Raw genomic sequence first — 15223 nt, forward strand, 5'->3', positions numbered from 1 at the left:
CTTGTGTCATTTCTTTTCAGTTCCTACTTATGAATTGTCATTACTTGCCTTGTAAAATGGTTTATGTCTGGTCTAGTCTTACGTTTGTCATAAATCGGAAAGTTTAAGCGACTGATAATGGCAAGTTTTACAAGTCTATTGATAAGAGCATGACAGCACTTTCAGCGGTGGCAAGACGCTCTTTGGGCGCCCTTGCAAAAGATAATTTTAAATAATTTGTAATTGCAACCTTACAGTGTAGCGCCCCCCTCCCCCCCCCCCCCACCACGGATATTATCCGTGTCTACGGGTAAGGTGCTTTATTTGGTAGAAAAGATGGCGAAGAATATTAAATAAAGAGTTAAGTAGATCAGTGTTTCCCAAACTGTGTTCCGCGGAACCCCCTAGTGTTCCCCGAGGCCTGAATCGGTGACTGGTAACTTCATGTCACATATAAATTCGTGCACCATCGAACCAATTTCTCGAACCGATTTCCGTAATTTTATAAAGGATATGTTCTATTTTCTCTGTGTCCAGATAGCAATACTGCCGATTGAACAATGGCATGTTTCTTTCTAACCGCCACCACTCGTCAGACCTGTTTGGTCTATTTTCCACACCATATCATTCTCAGCTCAATGAGTCACTAAAATCTGTTCTATTCACAGATAATTGCTCAAGCCATTTCGTATGTTTATGGTTCTTCCGTGGGTCCAGTAGTGTCCCCAGTTTGTCCGATCGGTTCGCTCTCTCGTTTACTGTGACCCCGATATGCGAGGAAATTCACTGAAAGGTCGCCAAAAAGGTGTTTCCAGTACCACTTGCGCTCGAGAGATAATGCTGGGATGCTCTGCCAATCTCAATCTCTCCGCGGTGAGACCTATAGACTCAATTAACGAGTATAGTGGCGCCGAGAGTGGTACCCGCTTGCGGTTTCCAAGGCAATTGTGTCTGCATTTCCATTTGTTGTTAATAGATCTAGAATGGTTAAATAGAGCTTGGGTTCAGTTTGTGTTCGGTTCCAATCCAATGTGTGGGTGACTTCGCATGCTGGTAAGTCAATAGTGCCCAACGAACGTCGTGGTACATCAAAAGTAGGTTTCTGGAGACAACGTCATTATTTCAAGCCGCCTCGCTGATGTCGACTTTCGGACGCTGAGAGAATAGAACCTAGAAAAAACACTCCAAGTTGCCTCCCACGCAGTTGCAGTATTGTCGAGTGTATACCCACTTTTGTTAATGTGAGATGCATTAAAAAATGTTGCGCCTCGTGATTTAAAACAAGGAACTGAAATTGGGATGAAAAATGTGGCGAGAATAAATTTTGTACGCATACAAAGAAAAAAAAAGACCTACATAAAATCTTCATAAGCAAACATAAAAAAATGTATTTCCAGTTCTACACTTTCTTAGAAAGATCATAAGCGCAGTAGCCAATAACCATGTCTAAAGATAAGGAAGTTATCTATGATTTATAACCTTTTATTTACACGCATGCACGAAGCGCCACCAAGAACTAAAACTCTATTTTATGGTACGCTATTGGCATTGTTATGTCCCTTTACATACATGTATGGTTGTAGCTCATTCAAAGTCAGTGTTTAGTCATTACTGTGTTTTCTGTTATAGCCTCAATTCGTTGCAAAATTCGTTTAAGAATTAATATACCTGCATCTACATTCTTATTGTGTACATTGTGATTATTATTAAACTTTCTATAATCTATTTAACACATTTCTTGAAGATAACAGGTATGTTTATGAATCATGTGAATACATATTCAGATCTAGAGCAGTCTAGTTGCAGTATATTCCATTCTACTATAACTTTAAACACATAGTAGAAGTCACCATTAATTGGGTATTCATTCATTCGTAGTATTCTTTTTACCCTATTTATTGATGCTGATTTATACCTTTAATAATTACTGATGAAGTAATATAATTTTCTTTGTATTATTAGTGGAGCTTTTAAATGAGGCCTGTTGAAGAATTGTCCGATATAGCATCAAATCTAGCCATCATTGTAAGGCTAAAAGAGTTTCTACTGACCCAGATTGATCGTATTAGTTCAGTAAGTATGTTTATTTATTTCATTAAAGTAACAAAGATTTTTTTTAAAAGGAGCGTCACTAATAAGCTGTCAGAATGTCAGCAACCCCGGTTAGCCTGGTATAGGATAGGAAAATGGCAGTGGTTCCCGGTGTACACGAGTCCGGAATGACCGTGTCACTGGAAATGACAGCGTCAAAATAGACACTCTCAGACAGAATACACTGTTCAATCAGGCAGTAGGAGCTCTTGTTCGCTTAGAGTTTCAAGAGCCTATGGATCAACTCTACCTGACAATTTCAAATTGGTATGCCAGCAAAGAGAATATAAGTTCCCCATGCGGTCTATAGGCATATGATGTAAAGGTAATCTGTTTCTGTGGCCCAGGGCTAATGAGGGTGTCATGTGGCCAGCAAAACGATCAAACACCTTTCCTTTTCCCCAACTAATGTCAGGTACCTATTGTAGCTCTGTGGACTCAGAGGCTCCCTAAATATCCCGAAATTAAAATCCAGGATTCGAACCCGGGACCCCCGGTTATGGAAGCCAAGCGCCGTACAACTCAGCCACCTCGTCTCTAATGAGAATATAGAATGAATTAAATTTTTGTTGCGTTATAATTGTAACGCGATAGCAGTGTCACTTTTTATTTTAATTCTACCAATTTAAAAATACATTTTTACATTGTCATAGAATAAAACGTGTGAGTGTGACGAACAGGCCGGAGGATTGTATTAATAAGTTGATAAATTAAAATGAAATGAAGTGAAGAAAAACTCTGTATTTTCTCGAAACTTCTCTACTTCTTCAACTTTCACATAAAATTAACTTCTCAATTCAATAACAACTTGACTTGATGCTTCATAAATAAAACTTAAAGATACATGAAACTTCACTTAGTATAACATTCAGCTTCAACTAATAATATTACTTCAACTAATAAAACTTTAATTAATAGACCCGCTAATATTACTCTACTCTATTACTAAGTGAGGACTAAGCGAGGACCTATCGCTCTAAAAGAACTACTACTATGCGAGGACCCCGTCTAACTGACTTTCCCCTAATTTATACTTTTTTAAATCGGATGTTCTAGAATCATGGAAACTTCTCAGATAATTATTTTAGTAACTTTGACCTTCTAGAAGCTGACGTGTGCTATTTTTTTTCCTTAACCCTTTTCTTTGATTGGATACCTAAAATTAAATTGTTTACGCTGGACAACACTGGCTTGACCTCGAGCTTCTAGAAACTGGTCGAAATAGGTCACAGACTCGACTCGTGACAATGAGGAAGCCACCAGAAAGGATACGTTTCTTAGTGGCATGACATCTCGAATCTAGAAATATTTGAATCGAGCTTTGGCCTGACTTAATTGTGCATGCAATCGTTGTTAATAGATCTAGAATGGTTTAACAGAGTTTGGGTTGGTTCCGCTTGTTGTTGGTTTTCTAGACTATATATGGTTGTTTCTAAGTGTCCAATATAGTATGTATTGATTTGGTTTAGTCTTTGTTTCTCTATTTTTATTAGTTAGTTTAAATTAGTAATTAGTTTAGACATTGTTGTGTAAGGTTACTTAGGCGACTCTAGGCCTTGGTCGCATACTGTGTTGTTCAGATAGACCAACCCAATAGCATTACAAGCTGGCTACTGTAAACTCTCGTTAGCCCAGGGAACAGTACCAGGAAAAAGAAGAAGAGGCAGACCGAGAAAGCGATGGGAAAATAACATAAAAGAATGGGCTGGCCTGTCATTGAAAGAGATTCTATTCAAGGAAAGGAATGGAGGACGATGGTCGACAGATCATGTGTGGAGTCCCAGGGGTTCAATCGACTAAGGAATATGTGAAGGTGAAGGTGAATTACTTAATGTAATGTAAAACACTAATGTACTTTTGTTTTAAAAAGTTTTACTAATGATTCTTGGTAGTGAAAGAATGTACATCCGTAACTAGTTGACTTCATGATTCCAGGTAGCCAGTGAATGTACATCGTGGATATATGAACTAAATCATCAAACATATTCAGAAATAAAACATTTGGTTGAAACTGAACTGACAGATTGCATTGTGCAATGTCTCACTATTGCACGTAAGCTTTAGTCATCCTTAAGGCACTGTATGCTAATTAAAAAATATTAACATATGATAATGACTGGTATTCATTTCTTTATCTTATTCTTATCTTTAATAAACATTCATTTTTTCAAAATATAAGTAGAAATTATAAATGTACATATTCAAAATGTACTAACAACGTGGAGGCGCTGAGGCTAAGCAGTAAAGCGCTTGGCTTCCGAACAGTAGGTCTCGGGTTCGAATCCTGGTGAAGACTGGTATTTCTAATTTCGGGATCTTTGGGTGCCTCTAAATGGTACCTGACATTAGTCGAGGAAAAGTAAAGGCGGTTGGTCGTTGTGCTGGACACATGACACCTTCGTTAACAGTGGGCCACAAAAACAGATGACCTTTACATAATCTGCCCTATAGATAGCAAAGTCTGAAAGGGGGACTTTACTTTTACTAATCACGTGATTCCAACGCTCCCTGGTATATTTCAATACTGCAGCAAGAAATCTTTTATATATCCAGAAGGAACGTCTTATAATGATTGAAAGAAGAATGGCATTCACACAATATTGTGCTTAAAAAGGTAAAATTGTAAACAAAATATAAATTCAAAGACGATCTCATGAAATGTTTTATACTTCTAAACATAGGTGATCAGAATGAAAAGCGAACTAACTCTAGATTAACACAAAATGAAATGATGAAGCTACTTGAGACCCAGAATTCAGAGGCTTCTGTTGATACAAATAAAGGTAATTCATTTTTAATTTAATACCTTTTTAAAAATAATTTATATCAACCCACTCTGTCAGTCTGGTACAAATTGTGAACACTTTCTTTCTCCCACACCCATTTTCGGAACATGTTCAAACTTTACACAATTATTTATTGTACCTGACCAAACATGAATCAACAATAGAAAAAGACTAATTAATTAATTCATCATCATTAAGTACAATGTGAGTAAGGGCTCGAGAGGCTCAAACTATAGAGTCAATTAATTACTGGTAATTGATTATTTTGTTTGATACCAAATAGTGAAAATAAACCTTCAGTATGAAGAGATATAGCTAAGTATAAGTTGTCATCGACAATGAATAATTGTGCAAAGTTTCAACTTGATCCGAGAACAGGAAATGGAAGAAATAGAGTGTAAAAGATTCCATCCAGACAGACAGAATGAGTTGATATAAGCTTTGTTTAAAAGAATAAAGTTACTCTTATAAATAAGAGAAAAATTTTCTGAAGAATGATAATAACAATTCTATTGAGCATTATACCTTGATTAATTATACCCTTATTAATTATACCCTGATTAATTATACCCTGATTAATGCTCCTCCTTTTTTGCAGCCACGATTGTAGGCCTATAAGAAAATAAATATCAGGGTGAACAGAATCAATTTGTATTTTAATAACGTCTGAACTTTATGCTTGTTTAAACAAGTAACACCTGATTTATCAGTATTTTTATTTAAAGACAGCGTAGAGTATTACAAAATGCATTTTACATTTTAGCAGATGACACAGAGAACCGACAACCGACAGAGGAACTTGAAAACATGAATACCAGCCTTGCTCATATTTCCAATTTGTTTAGACAGTGTGAGACGAAACACGGAGATCTGGAAAGACAGATCAAAAGACTGTTCAGAAGAAATGGAGAACAGAGCAGCAAGTGCGATGCCAACTATAAAGAGATCATTTCTGAACTTCAGCTTGCCAGTGAGTTCGTGAGACATCTGTCGGAGGAAGTCAAAAATAGCCAAGATACAATAAAAGAACAGAATGATAAGGTAACAGACATTAACCGTCAAAAGTAGAAATAAAAAACCTAAGTTTTATAAAAAAATGATGTAAGGATATGTGGCCGAGTGGTTAAGCGCTTGGCTACGGAACCTGGGGTCCTGAGATCGAATCTCGACAAAAGACAGGGATTTTTTAATTTCGGGATTTTTAGGGCGCCCCTGAATCCACCCAACTCTAATGGGTACCTGGTTTTAGTTAGAGAAAGTAAAAGCGGTTGGTCGTTGTGCTGGCCACATGACACCCTGCTCGTTAACCGTTGGCCTCATAAACTGACGGCCTTAACGTCATCTGCCCCATAGAACTCAAGGACTGAAAGGGAAATTCAAACTTGTAAGGATGAAATTTGGCGGTATATAAATAAAAACACGTGTTGTTATTTTAGAAGTCTGCCGGTGATATTTGTTGAAGTGAAAAATATAAATGAGAATGCCTCTTTATGGAATAAAACAGTTTAATTTTGCAAGTAGAAATCATGAGTAGATTAAACAGACAATAAAAACAATATAAACTTCTTTAAATATCAATCCTTATCTTGTATCTATGAAATTCACTTCTACAAAATACAAACAATGAACTACAACCTTATTTCTAACTCATTTGGCTAGTTTTTAGTACGATTGGACATTTACTGTTGTTTCTTGTTCGTATTGTTTTAAAAAAAAAAACTTCACCTTTACGTTTAGTGCTATATTGCAGTACAGTTTACTATAAATTAGGTTAAAGCTAGATTAAAGTTTGTTTAATTTAAAAAAATAATTGCGTTTAGATCGAGTCCATCATACGAAAGATACCAAATATGTTTCAACAGGGTCATTTGCTCGGTAAGTTCTTACTTTCAAACATTTTTATATGTAGATTATTTTTATGAAAAATGTACCAAATCTTCATCGAATTAGAAAGTACAAGTATTTCAAAGAAAGGTTATAGTTTAGAAGATTAAAGACAAATACAGTGACAGACGCCGTGATTTTTTTTAGATCAAGAATCGCCAGAGCAATAATGTATCTAGCATCGGTTATTTCTAGGTCTATTTAGCAAACATTATTTGACTCATTAAAAGTATATTACCGATTTCATTTAGAGTCTAAATAAATAAACGCACCAGTAGTTATACTGGGTGATTTTAATAAATGCACCTTGAAGGTTGACCTACCCACCTTCTATCAACACATTTCATGTCCGACAAGAGAGAACAGAACTCTGGACTTATGTTACTGTAACATCAAAGGAGCATTCACATCTCGTGAAAAGCCACCACTAGGATCATCGGACCACAAAACAATACAACTGCTGCCTACTTCAAATCTGGAAGAATGGGTCGACGCAGTGACAAATTACATCAAATTCTGTGAAAACATGTGTGTCAGCACTAAGAGCATCAAGATATACCCCAACAATAAACCATGGGTCACTGCAAAAATAAAACGGGAAATAATCAAAAAGAAAAGAGCATTTATGTGTGGCGATGGACAGACAAGGAAAATTGCTCAACGAAATCTCAACGTCGTTCTTGAGGAAGGGAGGAGAAACTACCGCACCAAGCTGGTAGACTTAATTAATACAAGTGACACGAGACAGGCGTGGGGCATCATGAACAAAATGGCACAAGTCAAAATTAAAAATAATCTTGCTACAAGAGACGAAAAAACATTGGCCAACGAGTTAAATGATTTCTATTGTCGCTTCGACACGAAAGATTTTAATTATCTAAGATTCAAAGCCCTTGAGGGTGTCAATGTTAACAACTGTTTAGAATTAGCGATTACTAAAGAGCAAGTTTGTAACATTTTCAAAAACGTCAACCCAATGAAAGCTGGTGGGCCTGATGGAATAAAAGGGCGAATCTTAAAAGAATGTGCTGAACAACTAGCTGAACCTTTCCAAGATATTTTTTCTACTTCATTACTAAACCATGAGATACCACCTGTGTGGAAGTCATCTATAATTGTACCTGTGCCAAAGGTTTCCAAACCGAAGGAAATGAATGACTATAGACCTGTTTCACTTACTTCCATTGTGTCTAAATGTTTAGAAAAATTGCTTAAAATGTTTCTTCTGAATGATCTTTGTAATAAGTTAGACCCTTTACAATTTGCTTACCAAAAGGGTAAAGGTGTAGACGATGCCATCCTAAATATTTTAAACTGTGTCTACAAACATCTGGACTTACCGAACACTTATGTAAGATTGTTCTTTATTGATTTTTCATCAGCTTTTAACACTATACAACTTCATTTACTCATTGAAAAGATGAAAGCGTTGCAGATTAGTCCATACATAATACTATGGGCTAATGAATTTTTGACCCAGAGAGCTCAAAGGGTTAGGGTAAACAATGTTATATCTAATGAACGCATAGTTAAAACAGGGGCGCCCCAGGGGGCTGTGACATCGCCATTGTGGTTCATTTTGTACACCAATGATTTTCAATCCGATAGTTCTTGTTGCTCCTTCACAAAATTCGCTGATGATGCGGCTCTTCTTGCCCTGCTCTCAGAGAGCTCAGACGTAAATGAGTATTTCAAAGAAATAGAACACATTGAAAAATACTGTAAAGATATTTTTTTATTATTAAATGTAAAAAAAAACAAAGAAATGATAATCGATTTTCGTAGGGACAAGAAGGAAAATTATATTGTTTCTGTAGCTGGAGAGACTATTGAAATTGTGCAAAACTTTAAATACCTTGGTACTATCCTAGACAATAAACTAAATTTTACTGCAAATACTGATTATATCAGCAAAAAAGGGCAGCAAAGATTAAGATTTCTAAGAAAACTGTCCTCGTTTAATGTTAGCGAAAAGGCCTTGGCTATGTTTTATCACGCTCACATCTGCAATATTTTAAGTTTCAATATCACTGCCTGGTATGGCAATGTGAGCATTAAAAATAAAAATAAACTTTATAGAATCCTAAATGCTGCTTGCAAAATCATTGGCAAAAGACAAACACCATTTGGGCAGTTGTTTGAGACAAACATCTATAAAAAAGCTAACAAGATCCTCGAAATAAAGAATCACCCTTTGTGTCAGGATTTTGTGATTTTACCATCACAAAAGAGATACAAGACACCGATAGCAAAGACAAACAGACACAAACACTCTTTTGTTCCCCTGGCAATCAAATCATTAAATAAGAACAATCTGGTATAAACTTTGTCACATGTAAATTATGAGTGAGTCTGGTGTGAATGTACACTTTGGTTTCTTATAGTTATAATGTTTTTTCTTTGGTGTAATGCACAAATTGTAAGACAAATTTCCTTACGGATAATAAAGATTATTATTATTATTATTATTATTAAAAAGAAGACGCTAAAAGAGACATTAATTAACAGCTATGTGTTCCAATCCTAAACATGGCAATTCTTTTGTGATTTCACTGATTTCCCCCCCCCCCCACGCATGCACTATATATATATATATATATATATATATATATATATATATATATATATATATATATATAATATATATATATATATATATATATATATATATATATATATATATATATATATATATATGTACATATGTATGTTTTGATCTATACTTTCGCAGACACTACCTGCAGATCTAACCAAAGTGAATGTTCCTTTTTGATAGTTAAGTGTTAGTTAAATGTTTTTATTATATAAGATACAAAAAGTTTTATGTCATTTATGCGTTTATCAAAAGTATATTAAAATAACTGAACCAATTTATTCATTTTTTTTTAATCTTTTGTTTTTACTATTATCAAAGCAGCTAGAAATAGTGAAGTCTGCAGCTTTGAATCTTTATTGCAAGAAGTTAAAGACCATGAACAAAGTCTGTTAGAATTTTATGATCAGGTTTTAGAGAACACTCTGGCAAATGAAAACAAAAACGCTGCATTTTACAAACTTACAGACTACATCAAATCCACAAAAACCATGTTTGAAAAATGCCAATTACAATTAGTGGTAGAAAATCATGAACTGATAGAAAAATGTGAGGACGTAACGGTCTGTAATCAACATAATGAAGAAAATAGCATTGAAAGAGAACAAATAGAAAACCCTAAGCCTTGTCAATCTACTTCAATTGAAAGTTGGTCTAGTGGCGTACAGAACTTGGATTGTAATTTACATATGTTTAGCATTCAACATCAAACTAATTCTGGGAACAAAGAGGCAGTCAGTCAAGAAAAAACTTATTCAGACTCATCAAATATTGACACAGTTGACAATACAGATGTTTTAGTAACAAACCAGTCTCTTGAAATATGTCAGACTAAAGATAATTGGCTTTTAAAAAAGGCAAACCTAACAGATTTTAATGACACAAGTGACAATCACCCTCTGGAAATGCCTCAAACTGATAATGAGTTGAAAGATAATTGGCTTTTAAAAAAGGCAAACCTAACAGATTTTAATGACACAAGTGACAATCACCCCCTGGAAATGCCTCAAACTGATAATGAGATGAAACAGCGTCAACTATCAAAAATGCCAAATGTAGCAGCTGTCGGTATACATAAAGGTTCTCATTTGGGATCAAGTAATACGAACTTATCAAAAATTTCTAATCAACTCAAGTTTCATCAACATACAGATGGAAGCAGATCTGATCCATACACAGAGACATTAATAGAACAAGTAAGGTATTAGCCTGTTAACAACAACTTAAGATCGTGTTACTGACAATAGAGTTTTAATTCTTGTCAAATCTAAATGCCATACTATCTAACTACTTAACCATTAAACTTAATCATTAAACTATCTATCTACCTATCTATCTATCTATCTATCTATCTATCTATCTATCTATCTATCTATCTATCTATTATAGGGCAGACTCTTACTATGTGAAAAAACAAGCAAAATATGAAAAAAAAAATCAATTAAAAAAAAAGCTTGTTTAAAGGAGGAGAATTCCGTCCTTAAAACTATATCTACCAATAATGTACAAGTTATTTCCCTTATTTCATATCAAACAAAATAATTAATTAACAATAAATAATTGACTAATTGAGTATTTTGGTTTATTGTTTTATGTTTTGTTAAGTAAAGTTAATAACTGTTTAAAGAATGCGCGAGGTAGAAATAACATTAACAATTATATGATGGGTCTAAACCCAAAAAATTTAGACATATCTGTGAATACTAAAGTATTAGTTACCCTTGTTACTATTAACAAAATAATGAATTGCCAGTAATTAATTTATTGATTCATGTCTATGTCTTGTCTATGTCAATAAATGATTGTGCGAAGTGTCAGCTTGATCCTAGAATGGATAACAGACAGACAGACAGAGTTAGTTGATATACAAGCTTTGTAAAAATTAGTACTAAAGATACAAGAAAAACAGACGAATTTGCCAAAATAATAATAAAACATTGCAATTTCTGTTCACAGATTCCGACTACGAGTTTAAGACTTATTTTGTTTGGGAACAATGGCAACGGTAAAAGTGCAACCGGAAACTCCATTCTCGGACGAAGCTGTTTTAAAACAAGTAACAACATTTCCAGTGTGTCCAGCTTCAGCTGTCAATACACTGACTTGGACGACCTACGAATTTTCGTCGTCGACGGTCCTGGGTGGAGTGCCAGTGAGGATGCAGACATGTCGGCTGTAGACAAGTATTACATTGGTAAAGCTTTGACATTGTCGGGAAATTCTTTCGACGGGTTGCTCTTCGTGTTGAAGTATGGGTCGCATTTTACAGAAGAACAGAGGCAGTATGTTAGATACATTAAAGGTTGCCTTGGCGACGACGTGCTGAGAAGGTGTGGAATCTGTGTTTTCACTCATGGAGATCTCTTCCAGAAAGAGCAGAGTTTTCAGGAACATCCGGTGACGTTTGAACAATGGTGTAGTTCGCAGACTGGAGAGTTCCAAGGACTTTTTCGAGAATGTGATAAACGATGCGTGCTTTTCAATAATGTGACACGTGATCAAGCCGTTTTACAAAGACAGTTGAGAGCAGTCTTAGAGATCGTGCAGAAAACAAACAGCTATACGCATGAGGACTATATGAAACACAAAAGTCACAGGGAACAGAAGGAAGACTATATCAAACAAACGAGTCACAGGGAACAGTTTATTTAAAAAATAAAGCATCGACACTAAAGAAATTAAGACATTATGAATGTGGAAATAGATAATGAAGTTAAAAATGAAGTGAATGTAGCGAAGGTTGGACTACAATTGTCAACCTTAGCATTACTGCAATCTTCTTATCTCATCTTATATAATACGGACGTTACTTCAAAAAAGAAGATGATTACGTCCTAAGCCTCATGCATTCAGTCATGTATATTATCCAATGACTTAAATTCTGCCAAGTCACTGGTTTCCTGGCTAGCTCAGGCATCCCATTCCATGCTCTAATAGCACTAGGGAAGAAGGAGTATTTGTACAAATTTGTCCTAGCATATGGGACGAGAAATGTGCCTTTATCTTTGTGTCTTTCTGAGTATTTTATTAAATTTTGTTTTTGTATTTGAAGATTATGGTTCAGTGTTTTATGTATAATTGTTACTTTTTTTTGAGTCTTCTATCCTGAAGGCTTTCTAAATTTAGTTATTTTACTGAAGGTGTTACTCTAGTCAAATGTGAATATTCGTTTGTTATGAATCTCACTGCTCTATTGTGTGTCTGTTCCAGTTTCTTAATGTTTTCTTGAGTTAACAATAACAATATAGAAGCAAACATATTAATGAGAGTATAAATGGGCAATTAAACTTGAAGAATGGGAAGTTGGAGAAAAAAGTGTAAACCACCTTGACAGACAGAAAGACAGACAGAGTGACTAAATAAAAATTTTGTAAAAGGGTACTTGTAACCCGACTAGCAAGAAACGCTTAAGTGACCCAAAACGTCTTATTGCAGAGACAAATTGATAAGCATTTATTATTATCTGACATTTGTTGTGTTTGCTTAACGTTGACTGCTGCAGGGATTAACATTGACTAGTTTCATTAAACTAGAAATACACCTAAGCACATTGCCACAGAGAAGGTGACTCAAGAATACCCGCAGATTTCAAGTCAGATCATTTCATGTTATCTTTATCGACCTAATTTAAATAACTAGAATAAGAACATTTTTCTAGACCAGTGATTCGCAAACTTTTGACCTATTTGTACCCCTTCTAGAATTTCTATAACACTATGAACCCTCCCCCACCCTCAATAAATTTATGTTAATAACAATTTTTATTTGGTAGGCCTACATACAAACAAATAATAATACACGAAAACAAAATTGGTAATAAAATAAACTAAAGTTCTAGTATAAATAACATTGATTTAGAACACTGAGAAGGATGGCATAGTTTGTGTTGAGATGACAAATTATCATCATTTGGTTCCCTGGTTGTTTATTTTAATCTGAGAAGCGATTTATTTTTTCGACTTCATGTTTAAAATTGCTCAAAAAGCTTTTATCAGCTGAACATAATCAATGGGTATTTCAATAAAGTCAGGAAAGTTAATGAGGTACAACGCGTACCCCCTTTAAATTCTTCCCGCTTTGGGAAACACTTTTCTAGACGTTTATTTCTTACTCTGCCTCCTTCTTTGCCCCTCCTCTTTAAATGAACAAATATGCGAACCAGTGTTTTTATTCTGTTCAGACATACACTGATTACAGTAAAATTACAGAGGGACTTTGTATTAACAAACTCAGGCGGTCTCCAGCGAGTTTGATCCAGAGTCCAACAATTGCAAGCCGAGAGACAGGTTTCCACATTTTCAACGTGAATATCGAAATCTATGAACAAATGTTGACAATAGCCACTATGCTCCCTCTGTTCATACAAAGTGTTCATTTAAAGCTGGATTGCTTGCAGTCCTCACACCCAATGCGCGAGTTTCTGTCTCCTGTCTGAATACGAACAAAGTGAACATTGCATGATTTTCTACAAAGACAAGACATTTATGACAACATTGGAGTCCTAGTGACTGCAGCTGTGTATCAAGGATTGGCCTCTTTAGTCATTTCAGAATCTTCAAAAGGAAAAGACGCTCCAGACGTAAAATGCCAGAGAGAGAGAGATTGGAGTCCTGCTGCACGTGGTCAAATGTTCATCTAATTGTCAGGAGGATATTCTATGTAATATTTTAGAATCATATATGGTTTCACCACTTAGACTCCTATTTGGATTTGGTTTTTAAAAACAATGCCTGCTTAAAAGTTGTCCCCGCTTTCCCGGTTAATTCCCTTTTAAAATCCTTTTAGTTAGCAGCAGTACATTCTTGTCATGACTAAGGATTAAAACGAAAGTCTACTGTGACATTTTACTTGTGAAAATAAAAACAAAACTCAACACATTTTGGGACGAATTAGAAACAAAATGGGCGAAGGAGCAGGAGTTCCAGGAGCAGTGGAGTTTAAATGCTAAATGGTTTTAAATAAGAGAGATCCAAAAGTGAAAGAGCATATGCAAGGGAGGAGAGAAATGAAAATGTGTGTTGAATAGATGTCTGGTGGTGTGTTGTCACTCTGTCATCATTTCTGAAGTGAAAGTATTATAAAGTATCCCCTTTCAGACCTTGCGATCTATGGAGGCAGATGTTGCAAAAGGTCATCTGTTTTTGTTTTTTTTTGAGTCCTTCGGTTAACGAGTTTGTCATGTGGCCGACCTATCGTCTTAACATTTTCCCAAACTATAGAGTTGAGTTCAACTTGAGTGGATAGTTTCCCTCTCTTCTTCCTTCTCTAGAACACGGAGAGAAAAGAAATGAGAGAAGGAGACAGAGAGACAGAGAGACACAGACAGAGAAGGAGAATTTCAGAAAACGAAGTTGCAACATATAGTGAAATCAGATTTTTAATAGCTTTTCTTAACTTCGAGACATGAGCGTCACAGACGGACGGACGGATAGACAGACCACACAAACATAATAGCAGCTTTTCCCCTTTGGGGGGCCTTAAAAAACCTAAATGATATGCAATTACATTACCAGCTATTCTCCTTCATTATTTACTTGACTTTTACAGACATTTTTTTTAAAGTGTATACTGCACTTCCAAAAATAAAGTAATATTCTTATGTTACTACCATGGAGAGAAGTTATGCATTTTTTAAAAAGTTATTTATACAACGAAAAATTAATGTATACAAGCGCTGGTTAATATATAAAGAGCAGAATGAAACACACACTATTGCGTAGCACATATCTTTTGATTCAGGAATTGACTTCGGTTATCAATTGTTCAAAAATATTGAATGCAAATGTTACGCTAAGCTACGACACATTGTAACTCAATATTACTTCATTTTCTCTCTGGAAGCCAGGCCTGTTTATGACCCTTTCACAAAGCTTATATCAACTCTGTCTGT

At 35.2% G+C, this 15223-nt stretch overlaps 1 protein-coding gene across 6 annotated transcripts; it reads left to right on the forward strand.

Annotated features, from left to right (window-relative positions):
- Nucleotides 1–1543: 1543 nt before the first annotated feature.
- Nucleotides 1544–12384, forward strand: LOC106058010 (uncharacterized). 6 transcript variants are annotated; one of them, XM_056013403.1, is made up of 8 exons: nucleotides 1544–1730; nucleotides 1942–2052; nucleotides 4006–4123; nucleotides 4752–4853; nucleotides 5620–5897; nucleotides 6677–6731; nucleotides 9655–10529; nucleotides 11290–12384. In XM_056013403.1, the coding sequence occupies exons 2-8, from the start codon at nucleotides 1954–1956 to the stop codon at nucleotides 11983–11985; spliced, it is 2223 nt and encodes a 740-aa protein (XP_055869378.1). In that variant the 5' UTR covers nucleotides 1544–1730; nucleotides 1942–1953; the 3' UTR covers nucleotides 11986–12384. The 6 variants fall into 6 exon arrangements, with proteins under 6 accessions (XP_055869378.1, XP_055869379.1, XP_055869380.1 ...); XM_056013404.1 differs by having other exon boundaries at nucleotides 9658–10529; XM_056013405.1 differs by having other exon boundaries at nucleotides 5623–5897.
- Nucleotides 12385–15223: the final 2839 nt, after the last annotated feature.

The sequence above is a fragment of the Biomphalaria glabrata genome, chromosome 16 (genome assembly GCF_947242115.1).
Source record: "Biomphalaria glabrata chromosome 16, xgBioGlab47.1, whole genome shotgun sequence".
Classification (NCBI taxonomy): domain Eukaryota; kingdom Metazoa; phylum Mollusca; class Gastropoda; family Planorbidae; genus Biomphalaria; species Biomphalaria glabrata.

What these genes read in the sequence shown, in the direction of transcription:
- LOC106058010 (XM_056013403.1), top strand. Translation starts at nt 1,954, where the DNA reads ATGAGGCCTGTTGAAGAATTGTCCGATATAGCATCAAATCTAGCCATC. An exon ending in GCAATGTCTCACTATTGCAC is followed by an intron (nt 4,124 to 4,751) that starts GTAAGCTTTAGT and finishes TTCTAAACATAG; the next exon opens with GTGATCAGAATGAAAAGCGA. An exon ending in TAAAAGAACAGAATGATAAG is followed by an intron (nt 5,898 to 6,676) that starts GTAACAGACATT and finishes AATTGCGTTTAG; the next exon opens with ATCGAGTCCATCATACGAAA.